Here is a 24,677-nt window from a genome sequence, read left to right on the forward strand (position 1 = left end):
AAGGGAAAAAACTTTTTTCCTTTTACATGGTTTCTGGCGATCCCAGCTGAGTTGCAGGGAACTCAGCTGGGATCGTCAGAGCTGGGATCGACCGTCAGAGCTGGGACCGTCAGAGCCATTTAAGGCTCGTCAGAGCCTTTCGGGCTGGTCTGCCTGGTTACAGGAGAATGACACCCGGCGTATAAGACGACCCCCGACTTTTGAGAAGATTTTCATGTGTTAAAAAGTCGTCTTATATGCCGGAAAATACAGTATATTATTATATTAATCACATATTTTGCAATTTTTGTTGTAATGTTCATTTTGTAAATGAAATGAAAAATCCTGTATGTAGATAACAGCTCAAACTGATCTCAAGTCCCATAAGATATGTGTGGGGTATGTGTGTGTGGGTCCTCATTTAGCAATTGCCTTTGTTGTTGATTGTTTGGAGTTACAACATTGATGAAAAAGTAACTTTATGACCAATCCTTGCATTTATGACCTTCACAGGTCTATAAAGCAAAGGAGAGCTGAAATAAGATCATAAGCACAGTTTTGATTTCACTTACTAATTGCTTCATTTAATGACCAACTTATCAGTCCCAATTTTGGTCACTAAATGAGGACTATATAGATGTGTGTGGGTGTGTCTGTGTATATAAACAAGATTTGTTGACATTTTATAAGTTAATGTATCTTTTATTATATAATTTTTCCAATTGTGTCAGGCGTGATTCTTTGTTCTACACTATGGTTTTAATTGTTTTAATGGTTTTTTGCTGTTATAATTTTGATTACTTATATTTGTTACTATTTTAAGCTGTATGAGACAGCCTACACAAAATACAGTATGTGGGAAGAGTGGCTATATAAATTGAACAAATAAAATAAGGAAAGTACAGCTCTGCATAAGTGGTCTGCCTGCTAAATTGCATATATATAGCACACAGCCCAACCAACAGGTTCTTTATGTCCTTAACAATAGAGCAACAGACCATTTCTTTTTGCTTACCTTTCCCCTTTAGGTGACTGCTTTTTGTGATGTGGATAAAAATAAAATCACTAAAGGATTTTACATATATGAAGAATCTAAGGTTGGTAATTTTTTTGGTTTAGCTATTATTATTTGTGAAATGGTTCTTGTCATTATGTGAGTATGGTTAACACATAGCTGCAGCACTGTTAATATATTGGAATTGAAGATGTATTAGGTGTTAACATATTCCTTATGGAAAACATATTTCATTCAGACATACAATTTCTATATAAATTGAAATTAAATATGCAAATTAGAGTTTATTGTTAGATGCTGTATGGATCACCTTATGTATTTATAAGCTGTCCTTTTGGATCCAAAATCTGGACTCAAATCAGGAAATACAGAAATACACAGTAGAATGGAAACTTGTTTTTGATTCTTAATCCTAGAAACTCCAAAAGTGAGGCAGATTCAGAAAATTTCCAGATGTCAGATACATTCTACACTACATTTTATAGAGCATGTTTTTATGCCCTATTTTTCATGTTTTATATTTTATAAATAGTTCATCTTTGTAATATAAAATTGGTTTGAGGTTAACAATTGGCTTAATGCAATTTACTGCATGGGTTCACAAAAAACCCTGTGATTTTGGTATGGCATCAAATGAATTGACCATAGAAGGGTTTTGGCCACTAGCTGGCACTCTTTATTCTCCTTATAAACCACAGTCATCTTAAACATACGTAAATAAAGCAGAAGAGAAAGGAGTCTTCAGAACAAATGAAAAACAAAACTTAAGTTTCCAAATAAAACATCACCTACTTGAAAATTTCATCCTGCTGTTTTTTTCCTCCCCAAAAGAATATATGTATGGAAATAAAACAATGTAGAATAGAATAGAATAGAATAGAATAGAATAGAAGAGAATAGAAGAGAAGAGAAGAGAAGAGAAGAGAAGAGAAGAGAAGAGAAGAGAAGAGAAGAGAAGAGAAGAGAATAGGGTACTGGGTACTGGGTACTGGGTACTGGGTACTGGGTATTGGGTATTGTAAATTCCATTTTCTTCTACAATGCTAAAAAAATAGACAATAAAAAAATGCTCCAGAGACTAAAGTCTGAATTCTGTTCCAGGAGGAGTGTAGGACTTTATGATCCTATTCAGAGGCCAAAGCAACATTAAAGGAAATTGGGTTGTCATTTGATTTGAGAAATAATGTAGAGTGGAATGAAAGGCGTTCTACAAGAGGTATTGTGAAGGAAGGCAATTTCTCCTTGGAAGCCAGCCTCTTAACCTTAGGCAGTTAGGTGGCAATATTACAGGAAGAGAAGGATCTCTTCCTTTCAATTGTCTTTTCTAGAGACAAAACGGGGAAAAGGATTACCTTCTGCGTCCAGGCCATGCATTGATCAAGTTCAGTATTTTTGCAAATTCATACCCCATAATGGAATTTCCAAAACTAGGTATTTTGCAACAGGATAATGATGTAAAAGCCATGAGTGGAAAAAAGGAGATTTGGTTAACCACATGCTAACAAGGAAGCAGTATAAAGGAAAACTGGCAACCACAGAACTATTTCAGAAACTATGCTTTTCATTGTAATAAGCTCAAAGGAAGAGCTATAGTACATCAAACTGACCAGGAAATGTACTGATTTCTGTTCAGGAAACTTCCAAACCCAGAATTCCAGTTCTTCATTTCAAAGAAGCTTCCCCACCTTTAATTATTTGTGTGAAATTGGTAAGTACAATTTTAAGTCAAGTATGTGAAATCTACAATTTTTGCCACAGTACGAAAGTATATTTTAAATGATTATTGTGATCATGCCTTTCCTTATCCAAAATTAGAACAGGTTTTTAAGGAAAGGACCAAAATATGGACTGATTTGGGGATGGCCACATATTCAGAATTCTTCTTGATGATTTGACCCACCCACAGCCTTACCTTATAATTGTGCTCACTGAAGTCAAAGTACACAATTTTAATGTTTGTAATTCTGTAATTATTTATATAAAACTGCATCTATTATTGTATATAAAGAATTCTGATCATTTGTTATTTATTTTCAAGGTAGTTTCAAGGTATCTGGTGCTCACTTTAGCAAAATTCTTTGTTTCTAGATTTACTGGTACTTTCCTACCTTACTAGCTCTTGCTCTTTACTTTATTAAAAGTAAAGCCGGAGCATCAAGCTTATTTTAATAAATCCCTTATCTTGTGAAGAGATGTGTCAAGTTTCTACATATATTAAAGATGCTAAAAAAGAAGACATCCAAGTCAGTGTAAGCATGGACTAAGAGTGTAATTTAACCTGTGTGGTTTCTTTTTGTTGAATCAAAATTGGAAATGATTATGCAGTCTCTTTAATTAAGCACGTGGTATCTTAATTTTCTCTTCAGTTGTTTATTTAACTAGTAACACTTCTGTTATTTCTTTGCATGTATGTCAGAGACAGTAATCTTTTTTGCTTTATCTAAGCTATTCTTCTATTTGGAACCTGAAAATAGGGCTTGTTTCATTAGCAGGCAAAATCAGTACAAAGTTTGGCCAGCCAAGGACTGCACCTCAGCACTAAATAGCCAGAGATACTGGTTGAGATGGAGGGCCACAGAAATAAATAAATATAGTGTTGACTCCTGGATAGTGTACCTATAACTGATAAATATATTTTTCAATTGATATTGGCAAGCATAATTTCATCAACTCTGGCAATAGAGAGGGATCAATAGATAGTATCAAAATGACTCTTCCAGTGAGATCTTTCAGAGAAAGAGAGAGAAAGATTAGATAGATGGATGCATGCACACATGGATGGATGGATGGGTGCATGGATGGCCAGACAGCTAAAACATAAAAAAAAGATAAACAAATGCAGGTTAATACCGTATTTTTTGGAGTATAAAACACACTCCCCCCCCAAAAAAAGAGGCTGAAAATTAGGGTACATCTTATATACTGAATGTAGCCCTGCCCACCCGCCAGCCCCCACCCTTTGGCCTCTGCCTCCCAGCAATTTGCCTCCTTACAGCAAACAGCCTGTTTCAGTTTCAACTTCAGCACAGCCTGATTAGCACAAGCATCTGAGTGTCTGTTGGATCAGCCTCCTGACAATCAGCTGTTTCAGGCTGCAGGGATTGCCATAGTCTATTGCCACCTCCGCATGCCCGTTTTCTGCCCGTTCCGGTCAGTGGGGATCAGAATGGGCGTAAAATGGGGTGTGCAGAGGCCAAAAATGGGGCGTGTGGAGGCGGCAATAGGCTATGGCAATCCCTGCAGCCTGAAACAGCTGAAGCCGATCCAACTGACAATCAGCTGCTTGTGCTAAGCAGGCTGTGCTGAAACTGAAACGGGCTGTTTGCTGCAAGGAGGCAGATTGCTGGGAGGCAGAGACAGATTTTTTCCTCCTTATTTTCCTCCCCAAAAACTAGGTGCGTCTTATACTTTGGAGTGTTTTATACTCCGAAAAATACGATATATAATAAGAAATACAAACAGAAAAAAAAAATAGAGAAATCTAAAAGAAATCTGCAAGAAAATAAAAAATTAAAAGAAAAATAGGAAAGAAAAGAAAAAAGATACAAAGATGTGGCTTCTGACATTATTCACAGTAGTTATAAGTACAATTATATTTTCTATAATTTGTTCAATCTAATCATCAAAGCCATAAATCACAAGCTCTTTTTTTTTTCTTTCATTTTTATTCAAAAGGTGCCTAAGGGGTTTCCAGTCATCAATAAATATAAATATTGTCTTTTTTGCAATGGAGGTAGTTTATTCTTCTCATATTCTTCTCATATTCTTCATACTCTTCTATTAATTTATTCAATCTCTTTAATATCACAACATAATGTAAATTTCAACCCTTTTAACCACATATTTTCCATTGATCCATCTGTATATTATAACCAAAATTCTTAGCCTGTGTTCTCATACAGTCTTTAACCTGTTCTTCCAGTTTTCAAGTGTCAGCAAAAGCTTATACATTTTAGTAATTACATGTTTATCATCAGTGCACAATTATACTTCATATTGTCTTATTTTGCTCCATATCATAAGCCTTTTTGTCCATTTTAAACCTTTTAGATAACGGTAAAAACATTGTAAAATAATTGACAACTATATCTTTGCTTACTTCCTGTAAGAAGTGCCTGATGTCCCATGTATCTTTGCACAAGGGCAAGTCATTGTTATGTCACCAGCCTTTCCTCCCTTGCCAGTTACATAGACAACAGTAGAAGTAGAAGAGTAGTGGAAAATAAATGAAGGCATGAAAGCGTGTTTTTCCAAGTCCCAGTTCCTTGAAGGGTGTTCACCTGTCATTTGTTTTGGCTACTTGTCAGTACAATCCCTTCCCTTTCCCACTAGCCATTTTGCCAGTTCCATACAACTTCTCCTTCAGACAGAAGAAGACAAGCTCCCAGTGGAAATAAGAAGGTTACGTTCCCCCAAATAATCCCCTTAAACTGTGATGGCAAACCAATGGCACGCGTGCCAGAGGTGGCACGCAAAGCCCTCTCTGTGGGCATATGCACTGTTGCCATCTGCTCTTCTGGTTTGTGGCATGCCGGCCAGCTGGTCTTTGTGGGCACCAGAACACCGGAAAACGGCCAAAAACCAGGCCGTTTTCCGGCCATTTTTCAGGGCAAAAACGGCCCGAAAAACAGCCTGAAAATGCCCCCCAAAATGCCCCCCAAAATAGGCATGCGCACTCCAGTCAGCTGGTCTTCGAACTTCCGGTGCTCAGGTGCGTGCAAAGACCAGCTAGCGTGCGCACATGCATGTGCCAGAAACCCCAGCTGGTCTTCGGGTTTCTGGTACTTCGACGTGCATACATGCATGCACATTCCAGTTTGGGCACTTGGTGCCAAAAAGGTTCACCATCACTGCCCTAGAAGAAAAAGGTGCAATCTGTACAAGGAAAAAAAAGCATTTAATGAGGGAGAAAATAAAGGTAAATGACAGAGCAATCTCCAACTTGAAGCAAAACAATGCACCAACACAAAGGTAATTAAGGAGGAGGGATCAATTAATAGTTATTTTCCATTTCATTTCATAGAGTGTCTGCAAGTAGATCTGTTACTCTCGCATCTCATAGCTACTGAAACACCCTCTCAAATGTACTCTTATAACAGCTCTGCTGAGAATATGTATCTTCATTTGCAAATTCCAGGAGCAAGTTCATTTTTATTTTAACTTGTTTTATTGAGCCGCGGTGGCGCAGTGGTTAGAGTGCAGTACTGCAGGCTACTTCTGCTGACTGCTGATTGACTCAGGTTGACTCAGCCTTCCATCCTTGCGAGGTAGGTAAAATGAGGACTCAGATTGTTTGGGGGCAAGATGCTGACTCTGTAAACCACTTAGAGAGGGCTGTAAAAGCACTGTGAAGCAGTATATAAATCTAAGTGCTATTGCTATTGAGGCTGTTAAATATGGCTTTGTAGGTGTGTGAGTGTGAGTTTCTGCTTACATGTTTCTGCTAAGCATATGCAGTCTCTCATTGCCATAGAACAATTACCCTTATGAAAACCCATCATCACGGTGATAATCTGAAGGAGATGATACCATCTTGGATGACCTGAAGCCAAGACGGATTGCAAGAACAGCTCACTAAATTGTAAAATCTAAAATTGGAGTGAGGCTTCAATTAGAGCATGACTTTGAGGAATTTGACCACCTTGTGCTTTGGCTACTCTGCAAAATCCATCACCCCTTTCAGGAATCGTTGACCTATCCTAGAGGATGTGCCCGGAAGCAGGAGATGGGCTTTCTTTAGCTAATACCGTTGGAAGGCTTGGCTATTTGCTTTGGAAACACTTTAAAACTTTGGGCAGACCAACCACCAACTGTGTAGCACACCTTCCATCCTGCGAGTTAGCTTGTTTTGGCATTCTCTTAAAAGTTTTACTGGTAAGACAAAATAACTGCTCAGTGTGTTCCTTACTGGGTATTTCAATAAAAACATACAACACATGCGGAAAAAGGTATCAGTTAGTCAAGCAAAGAATGTTGCTGTCCACATTTCATTGTTTAGGTTTCTGTAAAGCCTTGAGAAGAAAAGAAATCATTTGCAGTTGACAGTTCTTAATCTGGTGTAACTCGGCCCAACCACTGAGTTTTAATATCCTTTGTATTTGCTTGTATTTAGGAAGAGAAATATACATTTCCTGACCAACCATTGTATTCAGTTCTTTGTCCATGCAGTTGAACATATTTTATAGATTGCTATTCATACCGCAGGTTTTTGCAGTTAGTTTAGAGATTCCAGAACTTAATCTGGACTCCGTTCCCTTTGAAAGAGGTCACTGGAGGCTAGCTGTGTTTTAAAACATTTGCATTAACAAATGAACTGATAGGTGACATACATTTTTATCCTCCAAGTCTTTCAGTTACACAGAGGTCATTTTGGCTTCCTAACTGTCTGCTTTTACAGTATCATTTCCTCTCTTCCTTTACAGTTACAAGCTTTGCTAGCAAGAATGAGAAATCCCTGGTTCAAGCTTTAGTGCAATCATGAGTTCTCTCTTAGCTTTAGCTCACCAACTCTAATAGAATAATAATGGCTTTCCATGGGGAGTGCTATTAAGATTACTGAGAGGGTACAGTTGATGTGTTTTGAACACTTGGAAAAACCTGCATAAATACTAAATGTTATGTGTGCATAAAAGCAAAAGCAATAGGGTCTTTGTTCTCACTAATCTGAATGATGTATGCTTTGAGACTAATGCTGCTGCAAACATGAATTACTTGTGCTCTGAAATTAAAAGCTCAAAATAAATGCTGAAGTTGAGAATGATGTCACCCGATTTACTTGCTGATGAAGTATAGATGTGAGAGATACATTATCATAACCTTATATGGCAAAAGAGAGGCAAGTAGACACAAGGTTCCTCTTCATACATAAACTGGAGGATCACCTTTAACCAGAGTTAATAGTCCAACTGCTTGTTGAAAGGCTTCTTTCAATGAAGAAGCCATTCATTATGCAAAATCCATCAGACTAATATGTTAAGCTGTCACCACTATTATGCTGGCTAAGCTGCTTGGGAAAAAAAATGCAGTTCCTGTGATTAAAAACAAAGTGTTATAACAGGGCTTTCAGGCTTTTTCTTCAAGGAGGTCAGTGTTTCACATCTATTGCTAAATAGCAAAATATCAGTTGGCTTTCACTAGTGGTTGGTAATGCCTAGAGTGAGTAAGGGTTTTAGCTTGCCACCTACGTGCATCATTTCCAGGACCAATTCTCCATCTATTCCTTTTATTTCCCACACACGCATCCTGCTCTGAGGGTTCATTCTTCCCTGCCTCACTTCCTAGAGCATTTCTCTACACAAAGCCTGTATCCAGGTATGTCCAACCAAACACCCTCCTGAATCCAAGTCTCGGGCTTCACTGTATAAGTCAGTCTTAGACTCAGCAGGTTGGGTGAAAATCAGAAGCCACGATATGACATCTTAAGACATTAAGTGGTCAGTAGGGCTGTTCTTTGAAGCTATTAGGACCCCTTGGACATCTCCCTCTTTAATGAACATGCTTTGTTTCTAAGTGAGGATGAAGAGCCAAGATCAAGTTTAGCTGTGAGAAACCATGGAATTGTTTTATAAATCCTCTCAAACATTAAGGTTGCTAATACATTTTAAAAAAACAAACCCTCAAGTCTGATCAGTTTTGAATTAGTACAGTTCTGTGCTTTGTTTTATTTTAAACTTCATCTGACAATTTCTAAAGGCTCTTTCCTGAATGCTTTAATTGTTGTTTTAGCCATTCAGTCATGTCCGACTCTTGGCAACTTTATAGGCAAGTGCTCTCCATGTTACTCTGTCAAGCACTGCTTCTTTCAAGTGTGTTGAATTGAGTAGGGGAATGAAATAATAGGCAATTATAATAAAAAGATAGCTGGAGTGGACCTCTTTTCTCTTCTGCTCATATAAGAAATACCTGTGTGGAAAGAGTTTAGTAAGCTTTGAAAATTGCATCATTGTGTCCAGGGGTGGTATTCAGTACCGGTTCGCAAATGTGTGTTTGTGCGCCCTGTCCACGCATGCTCCTGGCCTTCCACGCATGTGCTTTGCTGGCACACGTGCCTTCCATGCATGTGCCCGGCCTCAAAAACGTGCCTAAGTAGGATGGCATAGAGCCAGGGCAAACCGGTCCGAAATGGCTGAATACCACCTCTGATTGTATCACCTTTGCTTATTTTCTTTGTGTTCCTACTAGTAACAAGATAAGAAGGGCAGCATAAATTCCCTAATCTAACATTTGCTAAGGGGAGGGGGAGCCATGGCTGCATACTAGAACAGCATTTCCCAAAAATATTCTAACCAAAAGGATTGCTTACTTGGTTTCCCAGTTACTGACCAAAGAGCATCAGAAACAATGTTTTGTGGTGTCCTTGGTGCTTTGTGCTTGGTTGTTTTCTTGCAGAATTTTCACTACCCAACTAGATACTGATGACATTACCTATTTGGGTAATGAAACATCTGCAAGAAAACAACCAAGCTCAGAGAGCACCAAGGACCCTTCTTTTCAGCCCTGAAATACAAATATTCGCTTCTATCAGCACAGTTCTTTGTTTTTGACAGAATCAGTTGTCTGAGTTGCCTGGTTATTGACCAGAGATGTCATTAGATTTTCTCCAGCTGCTCTCTGCTAGGAGCTCTTTCCTCTCTAAAAGTACCTTTGGCAAAGGGTCCCCTTTTTGGTGTTATGACCATAAGGTCATAAGGTAATGTACCAAGGTTCGTTCAGTTGTTGTTATTTATATTCCCAAACTCTTAATGATAAAAGTTGGCAAAAGCCTCCAGACAATTTGGCTTGCTGTAGACACCCAAAATCCTCAGAGAGTTCAGCTGCTATTTTGGGGCTTCAGAGCAAGGATGAAGGGATGTAGATGGGTATATTTTTCTTTCTCTAAAGCTCTTTTCATATTGATTCAATAAAATCCTTCTTGGCATTTCATGAGCCATTTGTCTCTGAAGCCTAAAAAAATTGAGTGGTTCCTACCCGGCTGAGGATGGCAACACAAGTCAGAAACTGGAATTAATTTCCCACCAGTTTGGGGAGTGGTCTTTGTACAAATATGCCAGACTGGATGCATATGTTACCTAACTTCTAAAAGAAAAAGAATTCTCTGGGGAAAAACAAACAAACCAGGCCTCCTTGGAAGATGCAATCTAAAGGCTGAATTCTCCTGTGCTTAGACTAAGGTTTAACAGTTGTCTTAAATCAGAAGAGGGGTGGCAAGTGTATCTCCTACAGCAAGTAACAAATGGGGTTCTGACAGCCTGTCTGAGCCAAGCTGTTACAGCTATTTGAGGCATTTGACTGCAATAAATCACTGTCATGGTGATCAAATTTTCTGCAGAGCTCTTCCTTGCTAAAAATTAAAGGCCTTGTAATCTTTAGTCTTACCTGCTGCTTTCTTTATTGTTCAGATTATGATGCCCCTTGAATGTACTGTATTACGTGTTCCCTAAGGGCTGGCAGAAGTTAAAAGCATTAGCAATGCTAGTTGACTGTTCTGCACAGATGGGAGCATCCTGAGTCATCCAGGAAAAGGGAAAGAATAATAGCAGATTCTAAATTATCACCTGTTTTTGGTCATACTCGCACAATGAGTCTAAGTTTGCAAAATAATAATAAAAAAAATCCCCAAAACTTGTTAACTTTAAAGAGAACCTAATCACATAATGAAGATAAAATTACTTTTGCTCTGGCATTAATACCTTATACCAGGGGCAGCAGAAATAAGAAGCCTGCAACTTCTAGAGTTCCTTTTGTAGTCAGAATTAGCAACAGTTTCTGGCCTTGACTCCATGATACTTTGGCACTAGCGCTACCTGACTTCTAGGATTGATTGTGAAAAATATCATAGAACAGGGTGTCAAACTGGCGGGCCGGATGCCCACCCCAGCTCCATGAAGAGGGAAAAACATTGTGATACGTCACGTGATGGCATTGTGACACAGCGAGTTTGAAACCCGTGTCATAGAACAGACTACTTATGAGCAACTGCTTACATGCATATGTTCTATATGAATGAGCTGAATAAGAACCTATATGGTAGGGGGGTAAGGGCACAGCCAGCTTCCACTATTACATGTAATGTATGAATAAGCCATTATCAGACTCTAGAATTGATTGTTAGAAACACTATTTATCCACTAGCAGTTCTTAGATAAAAAGGGAAGGAGATCTCTGTTGCCCAAGGTTAGATTTGCATAACATTCTAAGATACCAAAACAAACCCTAACCAAGGTCAAAACTAACGAAGTTTCACTAGTAAAATGCAGCCCTTAGGTTTTTAACCAACCCAATTATCTATATAATACAACACTGGCCAAAAAAAAAAAAAAAATAGAACTGAGAAAGAGGTAGAAAAAGATAAGCAAGCAAATACTGTCTTTTGCTGCAATGGTATAAATAAAACATTGTATATTATGATATTCAGGAATTTCTGCTGTAAGATAACTTTGGATTCAATTACAAAGTCTAAGCATGGCTTATTTCTCTATTTCTCTATAGGCACTGTGATTGCAGAGGTCTTCAGAGGTATGATGTATCTTGGTGAAAAATTTTGATTGTGATCTTTCTCTTTGTTTCTGCAGGATCTCACAGATGGACAGTTTGAGGAAAATTTGAGCCTATTGAATTTGAAGGAAGGTGTGGATTACTATCATTTTAATTGACGAGTGTGATTATTGGCAAGCATTTCATCATGAAACATACTAGAGGAGACAATATTATTTTAGTCAAGATTCTTTTTCTCCATAATTCCTCTGAAAAGAAATATAGATGCCTGCAAATGTTAAACTATTATCTCAAGTCATAAAAATCAACTAGAGGTAGTATAACATCAAGCTAAGTGAATTGAAGTTTAGCTAGTTAAGAGTCATTCCATATGAATGTATGAGTGTAGCCAATTCCCCTAAGAAAACTCTTTCCAGAATCAAATTCAGAAGGTGGCAACTGCAAATCTTTTCAGTATTTTATTCCCAAGAAATCCATATTGATGTGGCTGTACTTTGACAAGTTTCGATGCCACTTGATGAGATGTGGAAGGCACATCTTTAGTTACTGGGAAGCACATATGGATTAAGAGGTGAAAATGGTGGAAGAGCTATATGATTATAAGAAGCAAATCAACATGGAGACAAATCTAACTAATGGCACCTATTTTTTTTCCCCTTTTTCTTATTGGTGTCTGGAGTAGTCAGTCCATCTCTTTTTGGCAACCTAACTTCTCAAAATGCTGCAGAAGAATTTTAGTTACAATGTAGTAGAACAGTAATTTTCAAATTAAACATAAAAACTGTATGTGTGCATGATTAATATATCCTGCAAGAAAAAAATGTTCTTCAAATATATCCAGAATCTGTCTTGCCATTACTTAACATTATGTCTTGATGATATCCACCATAACCCTTGTGTATGGTTTATGAGATGGTACCAAAGACAGACACAGAATTCTGTTAGGATTGGGATTATTATTTTTAGAAAGCCTACACAAATCAGGTTTATCTCTTCTTTTCTAGAAATTATATTACTAGTTTGTTTTCACATTTGGGGTTCTACTTCATATACAATTCTCTATTTGTACTGTACGCATACCTTTTTGAAATTGTGGCGTTTTGAAATTCCAGGGCCTTACTTAACCGTCCCAATTTCTCTTCCACAGTCACAAAAGCTGAAGTCTCTGGAAAGCTGCAGTTTGCTCCCTGTGGCTGCTACTCTTATCTGCTTTCTAGTTCTACTTCATGGTCACAACCTTAAGCCTCCTAAAGGCCCAGGCCTGAGCTCATTGTATTTGCCAACCCTAAATTGCTTCAGAGTCCTGCCTCCACCCCAATCTGCCTTCCCTCCTGGGCTCCACTAAAATTACCTTGTTGAACTAGTGGCCCTTTGGAAAAGCTCTCATTTTGACATTGTTTTGTTCCTTTTTGTTAAAAAGGTTAGCTTTCTGAGAAAGGTAGGGGACATCTGAAAGAGAAATGAGGGGGGAACATAGGCCTTCTCACTACTGCAGTCTTCCACTGGCCCCACAGCTGCCATTATTGCTTTTAAAAGGAGCTTCCTCCTCCCTGCTGCTAAATGGCACAGCCCTGCCTTCAAAAACCAACCTTTTTAGTGTGCAATGGAACACCTGACCCAGAACATTCCTCGACTTTGATGGGAAAAGGAGACGGCTCCTCTTTTCATAGCATCAGCTCCAGCTGCAATTCCCTCTCCTTGTAACTCTAGGTATGGACAATATGAAAGGATGGTTTCAACTTCAGCCCCAGTCAATGCTTTCTATGTTGGAAACATTTAATTCTCTTCGCAGCATTTTTGAGAGCAAAATGAACCCCTTATACATTTCATATGGTAATTTAACAATCTTCCCTGCCAGAAATAATTGGACTTTTCCTCATATAAAGTCTGCAATGTTTTGTGATTCAGTAATTCATATGAAGGGATTAAAAAGCTACATGTTATAATATCCTGAGGCAGGTCTAAAAGATCAGCATGAGATAAACAAGGTTTACATTTAGAATATAGTTTATATCAAGAGGTTTGAAACCAGTCTCCATGATGGTCAGGAAATTAACTAGTCACTTAAGATACTTTTCCAAAGGGCTGAGACCAGCTGTGGTAACGTGAATAACTGTTATTTATGCGTTCTCTCCATCAGATGTTTATTGTTATGAATGTCTAAAAAACATTAAATGCTTGTTTTAACTAAAATTAAATTTGTACAGAAGAAAAAAATTCTTGTTTACTTTTACACAAATTTATTTTTATCTTTACAATATTTCTTCATTTGTACAGCGATATACGAGAAAGAAAAAATACGTCAACAACTTTTAACCGAATACTTTTTACTAGGGCTATGCACCATTTGGAAAGTAATTTTTAAAAAATGGTGTGGTAAATATGTGAGAGCATAAATATTTTATCTTTAACCTTTAAAGTAGCCAACTGTTTCCTGGGATTGCTATCCTCTTCAATTGCTAAGTGATTCTAAGGACAGAATTGCTTTAAAAAGTTATGCACAGTTTTACAATTCATTGTGTAAAGTACATTTTGAGAATCAAATCCAACAAGCTGCATGTTCCTACTAATTTGTATCTGATTTTCCACTCATTATAAGACAAAACAAAAACAAACCTGTCTGCCCTTTAAAACTAGTTTTAATTTTGCCAACCAATGTTGCTTGCATTTTTCAGCTAGTATTTCCTTGTATATTTCTTTTTAGCATCAGAAATATTTCAATACACATTAAAAAAGGCAATATCCAGAAAGTCAGGATACTGTATCAAGTTTGAATGATAAATTATACTTCTGTTTAGAAAGGTGACAGATTTTCAGCTGGAATTAAACAATGTATCAGGGATGAAATCCTACACATTTTATGCTCTTCTCAAATAGCAAGAATGCCCAGACTTCATTATATCATTTGATTGATATGTCAACTAGATAATTTATTCTGAAATGCCTTTTCTAAAGAATGAAGCTTCTGCTCTTCTGCAGATAGCTTTTGAAATGGTAGATTGGATCCATTTATATAATGCATAACTTATTTGACCAAAGGTAACTTTGGTTATAATGAAATTTGGAGTGCTGTAATTTAATAAAGCCAAAAAAAGAGAGAGAACATGCAAGAAACTGCAGTTATATGAACTTTTCAAAACAATTTAATTTAATCTTCAGAAACACAAAATCACCAACATATATATTATCTTTTAAAACAAAAAGATATTCTTTTAGAAAAAGAAGTTAAAGTAGTTTCTCATTTTTTAGCCTTTTCTTTTTAGCTTGATCAGTAAATACTGTTGCCCAAGTTGTTGAAAAACTGCCTGCTCCTTTGTGTCTACGGATTCAAAGCACTGTAATTTTCAATAATAATTGATTTCCAATTATGTGCTCTGCAGGAAAGACAGAGAAAATGAGATTAATTTCATGATATTGTCAAGAATACATATCAAAATAAATAAAAGTAACTGTTGTGACCCCGCCCTCTGAGCCTGTCCCATCGGAGGAAGAAAGCTCCGAGCATGAGGAAGAGGAGTCAGCCAGGCCTCCCTCTCCAGGCCCCTCCCCTCTGGCACTGTCTCAGGTGCCGGCCGAGGGAGAGGAGATTAGCAGGGAGACAGGTGGCTCGGATGAGAGTGAGGGAGAGACATCATTCCTGGACGCACGCCTCCGAAGGCGTGATAAACGATTGCAGCAGCTCAGGAGGCGTGCTAGGGATTAGAACTGAGTCACTGGACCACATCCCAGAGACTATATAATAGAGGGTGGTGGCCAGTGATCCTTGTGACAAACAAAAATAAACCTTGGATAGTCACTAAAGCCTCATTCGGAACTGCTGAGAGGGATATCCACCTACCCTCTGGAATCAATTGCCTCCAGAGATAAGGAGAATCCAAGACCTCGGTGCCTTCCGCTGTGCCCTTAAAACCTTCCTTTTCCAGCAAGCCGGGCTGGCCTAATTTTTTTAAGTGTTTTTAAGTGTTTTGTTTATTGTTTTTAATTAATGGGGCCAAATTTATATATGTATATTTTAACTGTATTTTAATATTTGTACTTGATGTTTTTACTTGGCTGTTCACCGCCCTGAGTCCTCAGGGAGAAGGGCGGTATACAAATTCAAAATAAAATAAAAAAATAAAAAAAATATTTATTGTTGTTGGACTTTTGGACGCTGAGTATATTATCTTTCTGTTTCTGTGGAAATAAAGCACTTGGCAGACGGTGTGTATATCGCTGCCAAGTTGGAGATAAAGACCTGGGTGTGTTCCAAGTGCTTCCTTAACCCTCGGCTGGCTGTGTTTGTGTGTGTGTGTGTGGATGGGGACAGATCAGTAACTCTTACTTATAAGATTTACAGAATATCGTAATTAATCTGTTAGTAACAGCTTTAAAATGTCAATCTACAGCTAAAGTTTCCTTCAGGCATCGTCCAATCCATAGTTTTGAACAATTTCCTATATTGACTTCTATTACTGAGTAGTGCACTGTGTTTATACTTGTGTTAATAGATGCAGTGCATCCAACAGCAGTTTGTGTATTCAGAAATTCATTTAATGAAGGGCTTATTTTCAAATTGCTCAATATTTAAACCAATCATTCTGACATTTTTCTCCTTCGTTACTGAATAGAAATAGTATTTATGATTATATTCATGGATGCAATTATATACTCCAAAAGATGAAAAAAATCTATTTCCAATGCTTTCTCTTTTTCCTCCTACAAGGAACCACATGCTCTTGGAAATTTGAGCTGGGTAGTGCGGCATACAGTTGCAAGAAAAAGTATGTGAACCCCTTGGGATTACGTGGAGTTTTGCATGAATTGGTCATAAAATGTGCTCTGAACTTCATCTAAGTCACAACAATAGAAAAACACAGTCTGCTTAAAATAATACTACACAAACATTAGATGTTGCCATGATTTAATTGAACATAACATGTAAACATTCACAGTGCAGGGAGGAAAAAGTATGTGAGCCCCTAGCCTAATGACTTCTCCAAGAGCTAATTGGAGCCAGGAGTGAGCCAACCTTGACTCCAATCAGTGTGATGATATTGGATGTGTTGCTGACAGCTGTCCTGCCCTTTAAAAACACACACCTGTTTTGGGTTTACTGGTTTCAAGAAGCACTGTCTGATGTGAGCCATGCCTCGCAGAAAAGAGCTCACAGAAGACCTACGATCAAGAATTGTTGACTTGCATGAAGCTGGAAAGGCTTACAAAAGTATCTCCAAAAGCCTTGATGTTCATGTGTCCACGGTAAGACAGACTGTCTACAAATGGAGAAAGTTTAGCACTGTTGCTACTCTCCCTAGGCGTGGTCGTCCTGTAAAAATGACTGCAAGAGCACAACGCAGAATGCTTCATGCGGTAAAGAAGAATCCTAGAGTGTCAGCTAAAGACCTACAGAAATCTCTGGCACATGCTAACATTGTTGACACATCTACAATAAGGAAAACATTAAACAAGAATGGAGTACATGGGAGGACACCACGGAGGAAGCCATTGCTGTCCAAAAAAAATATTGCAGCATATTTGAAGTTTGCAAAAGAGCACCTGGATGTTCCATAGCACTACTGGCAAAATATACTGTGGACAGATGAAACCAAAATTGAGTTGTTTGGGAAGAACACAAAACACTATGTGTGGAGAAAAAAAGTCAGAGTACACCAACATCAAAACCTCATCCCCACTGTAAAACATGGCGGAGGGAGCATCATGGTTTGGGGCTGCTTTGCTGCCTCAGGGCCTGGACGGATTGTTGTCATTGATGGGAAAATGAATTCCAGAATTTATCAAGACATTTTGCAGGAAAACGTAGGACCATCTGTCCGCCAACTGAAGCTCCGCAGAGGATGGGTGATGCAACAGGACAATAACCCAAAGCATACAAGTAATTCAACAAAAAAATGGCTTCAACAGCACAGAATACGCCTTCTGGAGTGGCCCAGTCAGAGTCCTGACCTCAACCCGATTGAAATGCTGTGGCATGACCTTAAGAGAGCGATTCACACCAGACATCCCAAGAATATTGCTACACTGAAACAGTTTTGTGAAGAGGAGTGGTCCAAAATTACTCCAGATCGTTGTGCAGGTCTGATCTGCAACTACAGGAAACGTTTGGTTGAAGTTATTGCTGCCAAAGGAGGGTCAATCAGTTATTAAGTCCAAAGGTTCACATACTTTTTCCTCCCTGCACTGTGAATGTTTACATGTTATGTTCAATTAAACCATGGCAACATCTAATGTTTGTGTAGTATTATTTTAAGCAGGCTGTGTTTTTCTATTGTGACTTAGATGAAGTTCAGAGCACATTTTATGACCAATTCATGCAAAACTCCATGTAATCCCATGGGGTTCACATACTTTTTCTTGCAACTGTATTTTCAAATATCCCTTCTGAAAAACAGAGTAATGGGAAATCAAATTGCTGTGAAAATTCTTCCAACTTGTGGAGAACGAAATCTCCAGTTAGAGCACAAAGACATACAGATGTACCTGCCACTCTTAAGATTAGAAAGCCACAAAAGATTTCCAGATTTTTTGATTCCAAAGACGTACAGTACAGTTTCAGGACTAAATATTTATGTTCCAATAAATCTTATCTACAAGGTTTATTTTCATTACTACTATATTGTCATTCAGCAAGGAATGAAAAAGACAGACAAGCTACCACATTCACAAGCCAGCAAACAGAATAATACCTGAAACTTATCTTTTCCAGTACTATTTCAGAGCCCACCCTAGGTATCAATTTACTACTACGTGCTTCTATTGATACTTCTGTCTGAATATAGATGTGCTTATTCAAAGTCAAAACATTAGCATTAATAATATCTTCCTTTAACAAGATGATTTATAAAAAAACACATGTGGATATTTATCTAACCTAATACAGTTGAACACACAAACACATAAATACAAATCAAGAAGCAGGAGAATGCATTTATGGGATAGCTTCATTCTCTAGTTCAACACAAAACCTGTTTGACTTTTAGAAGGATGTTTCAGCAATTGCCTAAATACTTTCATATGCTTTTTCACAACACAGAGAAGTGTAGAATAGGCAGGTATAGCAACCTTAATCATATTCTTACCCACATGCAGCATTTCCTGCTATCAATCAGTAATACTGATAAATTTTAGCACATCTAGGTCATTCTTATCACTACATTGCAGTAAGAATATTTTTGTAACCAGCTGTACTACTACAGCTCAACATGAGAAATGTGAAAACTTTTCAAATAACAGAACAGGGGAGGGACAGTGATAACACTTGTTTTCAATAGTTCTGCATATGCATGTGTTAAATAGGTCTGGGGTTTGTGTCAGCAAACTTGAGTTTTATCAAATTGTTTCCCAGAAATATTTATCAGGGCTTCATTGGTATTTTAAAACATTACCTTCACTACCAATTGGGGCTTGGGCACTTTCATTAAGTCACAGAGGTAATTCCGCTGCTTCCTCAGAAACGGCAAGTCTGCATCCCTATTTGGAGACCAAAAAAAGTATATATAAGTAGCCAATTCCATGCTGCTTTCCATGGTTTCTAGCATCACATCCATTTTCCTCAGTGGAACACTATTTGTCAATTAATTGTGATTGCTATTGACAGTAAGAAAATTGGTATATCCACCCAAAATGCAGGGGAAAGGAAGATCATCTTTTAAAAAGCAAATTTCTGTTCTCTGAACCTTCTGAATAGCATTCACTGTATTTAGGGCAATGCCACTTTCTAGGCAGAATCAACTAGTTCCAACCCAGTAGAGAAGCAAGTCTGCAAGTTCTGCTCCGAATTATTAGAGAATAAACAGGAGTAAATCAAAATGCACAAACAAAGAACAGGCGCGAATGGATGCAGGAGGTAAAGGGAGAGAAATTCCATTTCAAAACATTCAGACACAAATAATTTTTCTCTTTTTACTGCCATGATGGAATAAAAGACCTTTCTTCTTGCACTGGCATCAGGTTGCAAAACTACCTAGAGGAGTTGAAGAATCAGATAAACTATAGCTAAAAATGAAGCTAGATATAGATTACAGTCGTTGTTGGTTTAGTTTATAACCTGATGTGATTCATGTCCTTATATCCTGACACCTATGTCCTATTCCATAGGCATTTATTCTATGGAATAAAGAGCAGCAGAACTTGTATTTCTTTTTCTGTTTCTCCCATTGTCTTCATCACTCATTTGGCTCTTTAATCTTAACCTACATCAGATTTATATCCACTTGAAGCAGTACTCTTATTCTAACAGCTGGGGAAATGATGTGAATTCTGTTTCATTGGATATGACAATTCTGTTATTTTCTAGTTGGAGGATATAATCTGGCTGCCTCTTTAAATGATGCAATAGGTTGGAAGAAGGCCAAAGAGTTCAACTCATTTTTAAAAATTATTTGGGGAGCTTCTGAAGGATTAAAGGCTCTTAAGGTTTTGTCTGGAATCCTGAGTTCACATCCCAATTTCTGAGCCAGTAAGATGGCAGGGAAGATTCTGGAACTAAACTGGATGATAAAAGATATGAAAAAGTATTTTAAAATCATTTTTCACCAGCCTTACACAGTATATGGATTCAGCTCCTGGCAATTCTTCTATACATAGAAGTGGTGCTCTGGAAACAATCACTCACACTGATAATTCCTCACGCCCAGCTATGAAATCCAGGAAGAGGTATCATCCCCAAACTTTAAAAATCTGTCTTCTCTCCTCCCACCCCCAAATCCTGAATAGGGTCTCTCTTCAATAGGAAAAGAGACTTTAATCTCACCTACCTTCAACATTTCCATGACTTACATTAAAGGAAAAACTCTACATTAAACAGTTATGGCTTCATCTATAACAGGTCTTACAAAATGAAATTATTAGTCTTTGAGACGTGCAGGATTTTTATTTCCTGAAGAGGGACTATGCATCCTGAGCTAAATATATGACTCTACATATCAATAGTAAAAGAAAAGCCAAGACAATGTAGGACGAGTCAGATAGTATTAGTCTCAGCTACCTACTACAATCAATCAAAACAAGTAAGTAAGCAAATAAATAAAATAGCTTTGTACTGAATTATATAATATATTGTATAGTAAGCTGTAAACTGCTACAGGTATCAGCTAAATTTCAAAGAGGTTTACAAACAAATCCTGTCACAAAGTGGTGACTTTGGTGTCACAAAGTTTGATTCACACACAACTTTGCAAATCCCCAATGCGTAATATATGTCCGGTATAGTCTTAAATGCTATAGCCTGGAAGGTAGCTGAAACTTACAAGTACATTTAAGATTAACTCACCAATTAGTGTCACTCAGAATTGTCATGGCATTTTCTAAAACGTCAGGTTCGGCAATATCACTGTAGGTTATCAGCATCTCATAAACCTGACTAGCCGTTGTTTTTCTTATCTAGAGAGCAAAAACAGAAATGGCTCAAACAAAGGTGGTTGCCTTTAGGGGATGAAAGAGTGGGTAAAACAGAGAACAGTATTTACAGCCTAAATCAAGAAAAGAACACATTAAGCCAAGGCCTAAGGCAAGTCATTTTCCTTTATTAGCCAAGAGCTTTTAATGAATTTGCCCCTTAATCCCTCCCCTCACTGCCTAGAGGGGGAGTCTACTTGTCAAAAATACAAAAATTACTCTTCATTTTGGACAGCTATTAAAGGTGTTATACAAATAGGTCGATGAAAGATAATGCTATCCGTAGTTTCTAATCATATGGCTACCTCCAGCATTAAAGGCAAAACCCTAAATATCAATTATTAAAAAATACAATTGGGATGGCCTTATGTAGCACTTGGGAAAAAAGTATTAATTACACACACCTTTGGTGAGATTCAGCAGAGTTCTTACATGGGTGGAGGATTTTTTTTGGGAGGGGGGAAATAGATCATAAGAGTGGGAGCTTTTTGTTGTTGCTGTTCATAAGAGCCATACATTAGGGAATGAATTTAATGTATTCCTTGCTATCAGCATATCACACTGGGTGTACCTCTGTGCTGTACATATGCAGTATGGAGCCAACTAGGGCAGAAGTAACCCAATAGTTGCCTAGGTAAGTTTTCAAGAGGAAAAACAGACATTCTTTAGTATATATAATTCAAGAATCTCAACCATTTCTGAAGTACTTACAATAGGAAATGGATGGCAAAGAAGAAGGAAGAGCTGAAACAGAACTTTTTTTCTCATGTCGCCTGGAAATTGAACCAAGTCACAAAACCTAGAATAATAAATATATAACAATATATTTTATTATTGATTTAACAAAGCACGTCATATATCAAAAACACTTTGCTATATTGTACCACTATCAAAAAAAAATTCTATATGAAAACTCAACTACGGATTCTTTTTTATACAAAATTTAATATGATGTGTTAATTACAAAAGTTTAAAAATGGCAAGAATCTATCTTTTTAAATCACAAAATGAAAAGTATGAAAACTGAATGAAGATAATGTTCCAAAATAAGTTGGAAAGTTTTTTATAAGTTTTTATAAACTTTGCATGCTCTTCAATCTCTTACTGCAAATGGTAAGAGGGAATCACACATTGAATTCAGATAAACGCAATATTGAACATAAAAAACTAATTACCATATAATTTTAAAAAATCAAATTAATATATATTTATAAAAAAGAAAGTGGTTCCTTCTTTCTTTCTAATAAAAATTAGAAAACGTCTTGTTAAAGCAAATATATCAGTTCTAGAAAAATGTAAAACAATTCCAGCCAAGTATTGAAGTGACTAGCATTTTTGTTTTTCTGATATTAAACTGAGGAGACTAACTGTACTAAGAACATCAGTATTATTCGGTGACTGAAACACAGAAGCAATATAGATGCATATCTTATCAATGTAAGCATTGGGCAATGCAATTCAAAGTCATAAATCTGATAAAATACAGTTTGGATTAGGTACAGGACAGAAGCTCCCTTGGCAAGGATAGCAAATCTGCTCTGGGAACAGATAAACAAGTGCAGCAAAAGGCCTCAACCACTGCAATTCCATGACTAAGATTTGGTTGGATCTACTGTTTCTAAAACCCATTTCTAATCTTTGATTTGACCTAAGCCTTCAGTACAGAAGCATAATGCAGGAGTGGGTAGGGATAGGTAGGAAGTTTCTTGAATTTTTTCCCCTCCCAAACTTGGAAAGCTATGATCAGCTGGGAAAGACTGAGATTTTAGAACAAGCCAATTTTTTTAAAAAAATGTTGGGGAATTCCTGGAAGCTTGCCATGCTGACAAATCAGCCATCAAGAGGCAGAGAGAAACCTGATCTACAAACCAATGAAAAAAGATATAATCAAAAGTCAAGGAAGGACACAAATAGCCCAGAACAGCCAACCCCCATATAAACAGGAAGTAGCACTAAACACCAGGGAATAAATAATGCCCTAATGAAGAAACCATAAAGGAAGAAGCCATATCACCCATCACCATTGACAGGGCAAGCTACTATATCTCAACAGGCAGCAAATCTCATTCTCCCTTGCACTGAGGATTTACCTACGTTGGCAATGAAATGTCTTCAGCAAAACAACCTCAGAGAGCACCAAGAACTTACCAGTATAGCCCTGAGTTTCAGATATTCTCCACTATTGATTATGACATATTGTCTAATAGTTTCATTTAATTGATATAACATGATTAAGATACCAAAAAAATGGTCTACACTTGAAAATCCTGATACCAAATCAAGGCATAAACTACCACAAGACAGGAGAAACACTTGTTTCAAGCTGTGAGAGAAATTACCATTTGATTATGATTGTTTTTTGGATTCAGAAAATAAGAAAGTTTAGATTGCATTAAATATGCTGAAATGTGCATTGAAAATCATGCCCCACCCCTCCCAAATATATCCACTTTTGGAGATGTCCTTCCCAAAAATGAAGAGTTCTAGATCTGTTTGCTTGTTACTGTGGAGAACAATGCCTGGAATATATAACTTTGATGGGGAGGGGCTTGAGAGGAAGAGGGATGTGATAAAATGTTTGGCTCCTTCTATTTTCAACCTTTATTTTCCTTTAAAACAGGCAAAAAATAACAAATGTTTCACTTCGTAAAGTTCAATTACCTGTAGTTTCATTTACAAAAAAATCCAATAAACACACATTAAAGTAATTTTAAATAATAGTTCTGTTTATTGTTTGAACCCTTTAAATTTAAATGCCAAAATAGAGCTGCCCCCTCCCTCCAGACACAAATCCAGACTAAAACCAATGTGAGGAGAATGGTGAAAAGTAATGAACAGCTGGTGATGTAATTGAGCGGAGTTGACTGTTCTTCTCCCCCAGTTTGAGTTCTGTCTGGTAGGAATTGTCATGGTTCTTGAAATGACAAATCATCCACCACTTTTTCTACCACCAATCAGATTTGAACTTCCTTAGAATTGCTTTTAGAATTACGTTGTTAGCCACATTTGCTTTTGAACTAGAATGTATACACACAGCTGCTCAAAATTCACTGTCGAGACCACTTTTATAGAGCATACAAATGAAACCTTTGCATACATGACAGGGCTAAATAAAACTAATTTTCCACCTGTCTTTTTGTTTAAAACCACATGGACTGGCTACAGACCATTAATTTTTCATCCTTCAGGGTTTTTTTACATATTTTCCCAACTTACACAGCAATGCTGGAACGGAGTTTCTGGATATCTTTAGTTTTCTTGCTTTCTTCTTTACAAAGAGTGAGCAACTTCATAGGAAATGGGTGGCTTAAAAAATTGAGAAAACAATTTTTAGCTATTTGTTTTTCAAAGATGAACAAAAGATCTTGAGAGTTGTGAAATTATATATCCTTATGTGCTTACATGTTAGCAGTTAAACTAACAAACTATATCAATATTGCTATAAAAGGCTTCCATTAATTAGTGGATTTGGGGAGGGGGAAAAATCATTTTTGCATTCTTCTCTTCCAATAGATTTTAATTGTTAATTAATATTTCAGTTGATCTAAAATTATTTTTTTGAATTTTTTTTATTCACATTCTATTTAGCTGTATTGTTCAGACAGAGCAGAAAGGCAAAGGACAACGGAATATAAATATTCTCAAAAGTTTAGTTTTTACCCAACAAAAATTGATGCCACATAATTATTTTTCCTGCATATTCCATTGTGAAAGCTTGCTTATAATCTCCACATTTAAGCAAACATGTTTACTCATTAATTTGTTCAAAAATTGCACAGGGTTGTTTTTTTTT

At 37.2% G+C, this 24,677-nt stretch overlaps 2 protein-coding genes across 2 annotated transcripts in view; one reads left to right on the plus strand and one right to left on the minus strand.

Annotated features, from left to right (window-relative positions):
• The window catches only part of B3GNTL1 (UDP-GlcNAc:betaGal beta-1,3-N-acetylglucosaminyltransferase like 1), a 146,706-nt gene extending 133,019 nt beyond the window's left edge, over positions 1 to 13,687 (plus strand). The window contains exons 10-13 of the mRNA XM_070937479.1: positions 1,008 to 1,076; positions 2,628 to 2,702; positions 11,566 to 11,620; positions 12,636 to 13,687. Of these exons, the coding sequence (XP_070793580.1) occupies positions 1,008 to 1,076; positions 2,628 to 2,702; positions 11,566 to 11,620; positions 12,636 to 12,730 (294 nt within the window). The 3' untranslated portion in view covers positions 12,731 to 13,687. The remainder of the gene's footprint in view (positions 1 to 1,007; positions 1,077 to 2,627; positions 2,703 to 11,565; positions 11,621 to 12,635) is intronic.
• An 80-nt stretch (positions 13,688 to 13,767) lies between these two features.
• The window catches only part of TBCD (tubulin folding cofactor D), a 148,634-nt gene continuing 137,724 nt past the window's right edge, over positions 13,768 to 24,677 (minus strand). Inside the window, exons 35-39 of the mRNA XM_070937478.1 lie at positions 24,101 to 24,190; positions 21,596 to 21,683; positions 20,760 to 20,869; positions 18,874 to 18,958; positions 13,768 to 14,862 (exon numbers count right to left, since the gene is read on the minus strand). Coding sequence (XP_070793579.1) covers positions 14,854 to 14,862; positions 18,874 to 18,958; positions 20,760 to 20,869; positions 21,596 to 21,683; positions 24,101 to 24,190 — 382 coding nt within the window. The 3' untranslated portion in view covers positions 13,768 to 14,853. The remainder of the gene's footprint in view (positions 14,863 to 18,873; positions 18,959 to 20,759; positions 20,870 to 21,595; positions 21,684 to 24,100; positions 24,191 to 24,677) is intronic.

This window comes from Pituophis catenifer, unplaced genomic scaffold (assembly GCF_029215685.1).
Source record: "Pituophis catenifer annectens isolate HBS135680 unplaced genomic scaffold, rPitCat1.0.hap2 SCAF_2, whole genome shotgun sequence".
Taxonomy (NCBI): domain Eukaryota; kingdom Metazoa; phylum Chordata; class Lepidosauria; order Squamata; family Colubridae; genus Pituophis; species Pituophis catenifer.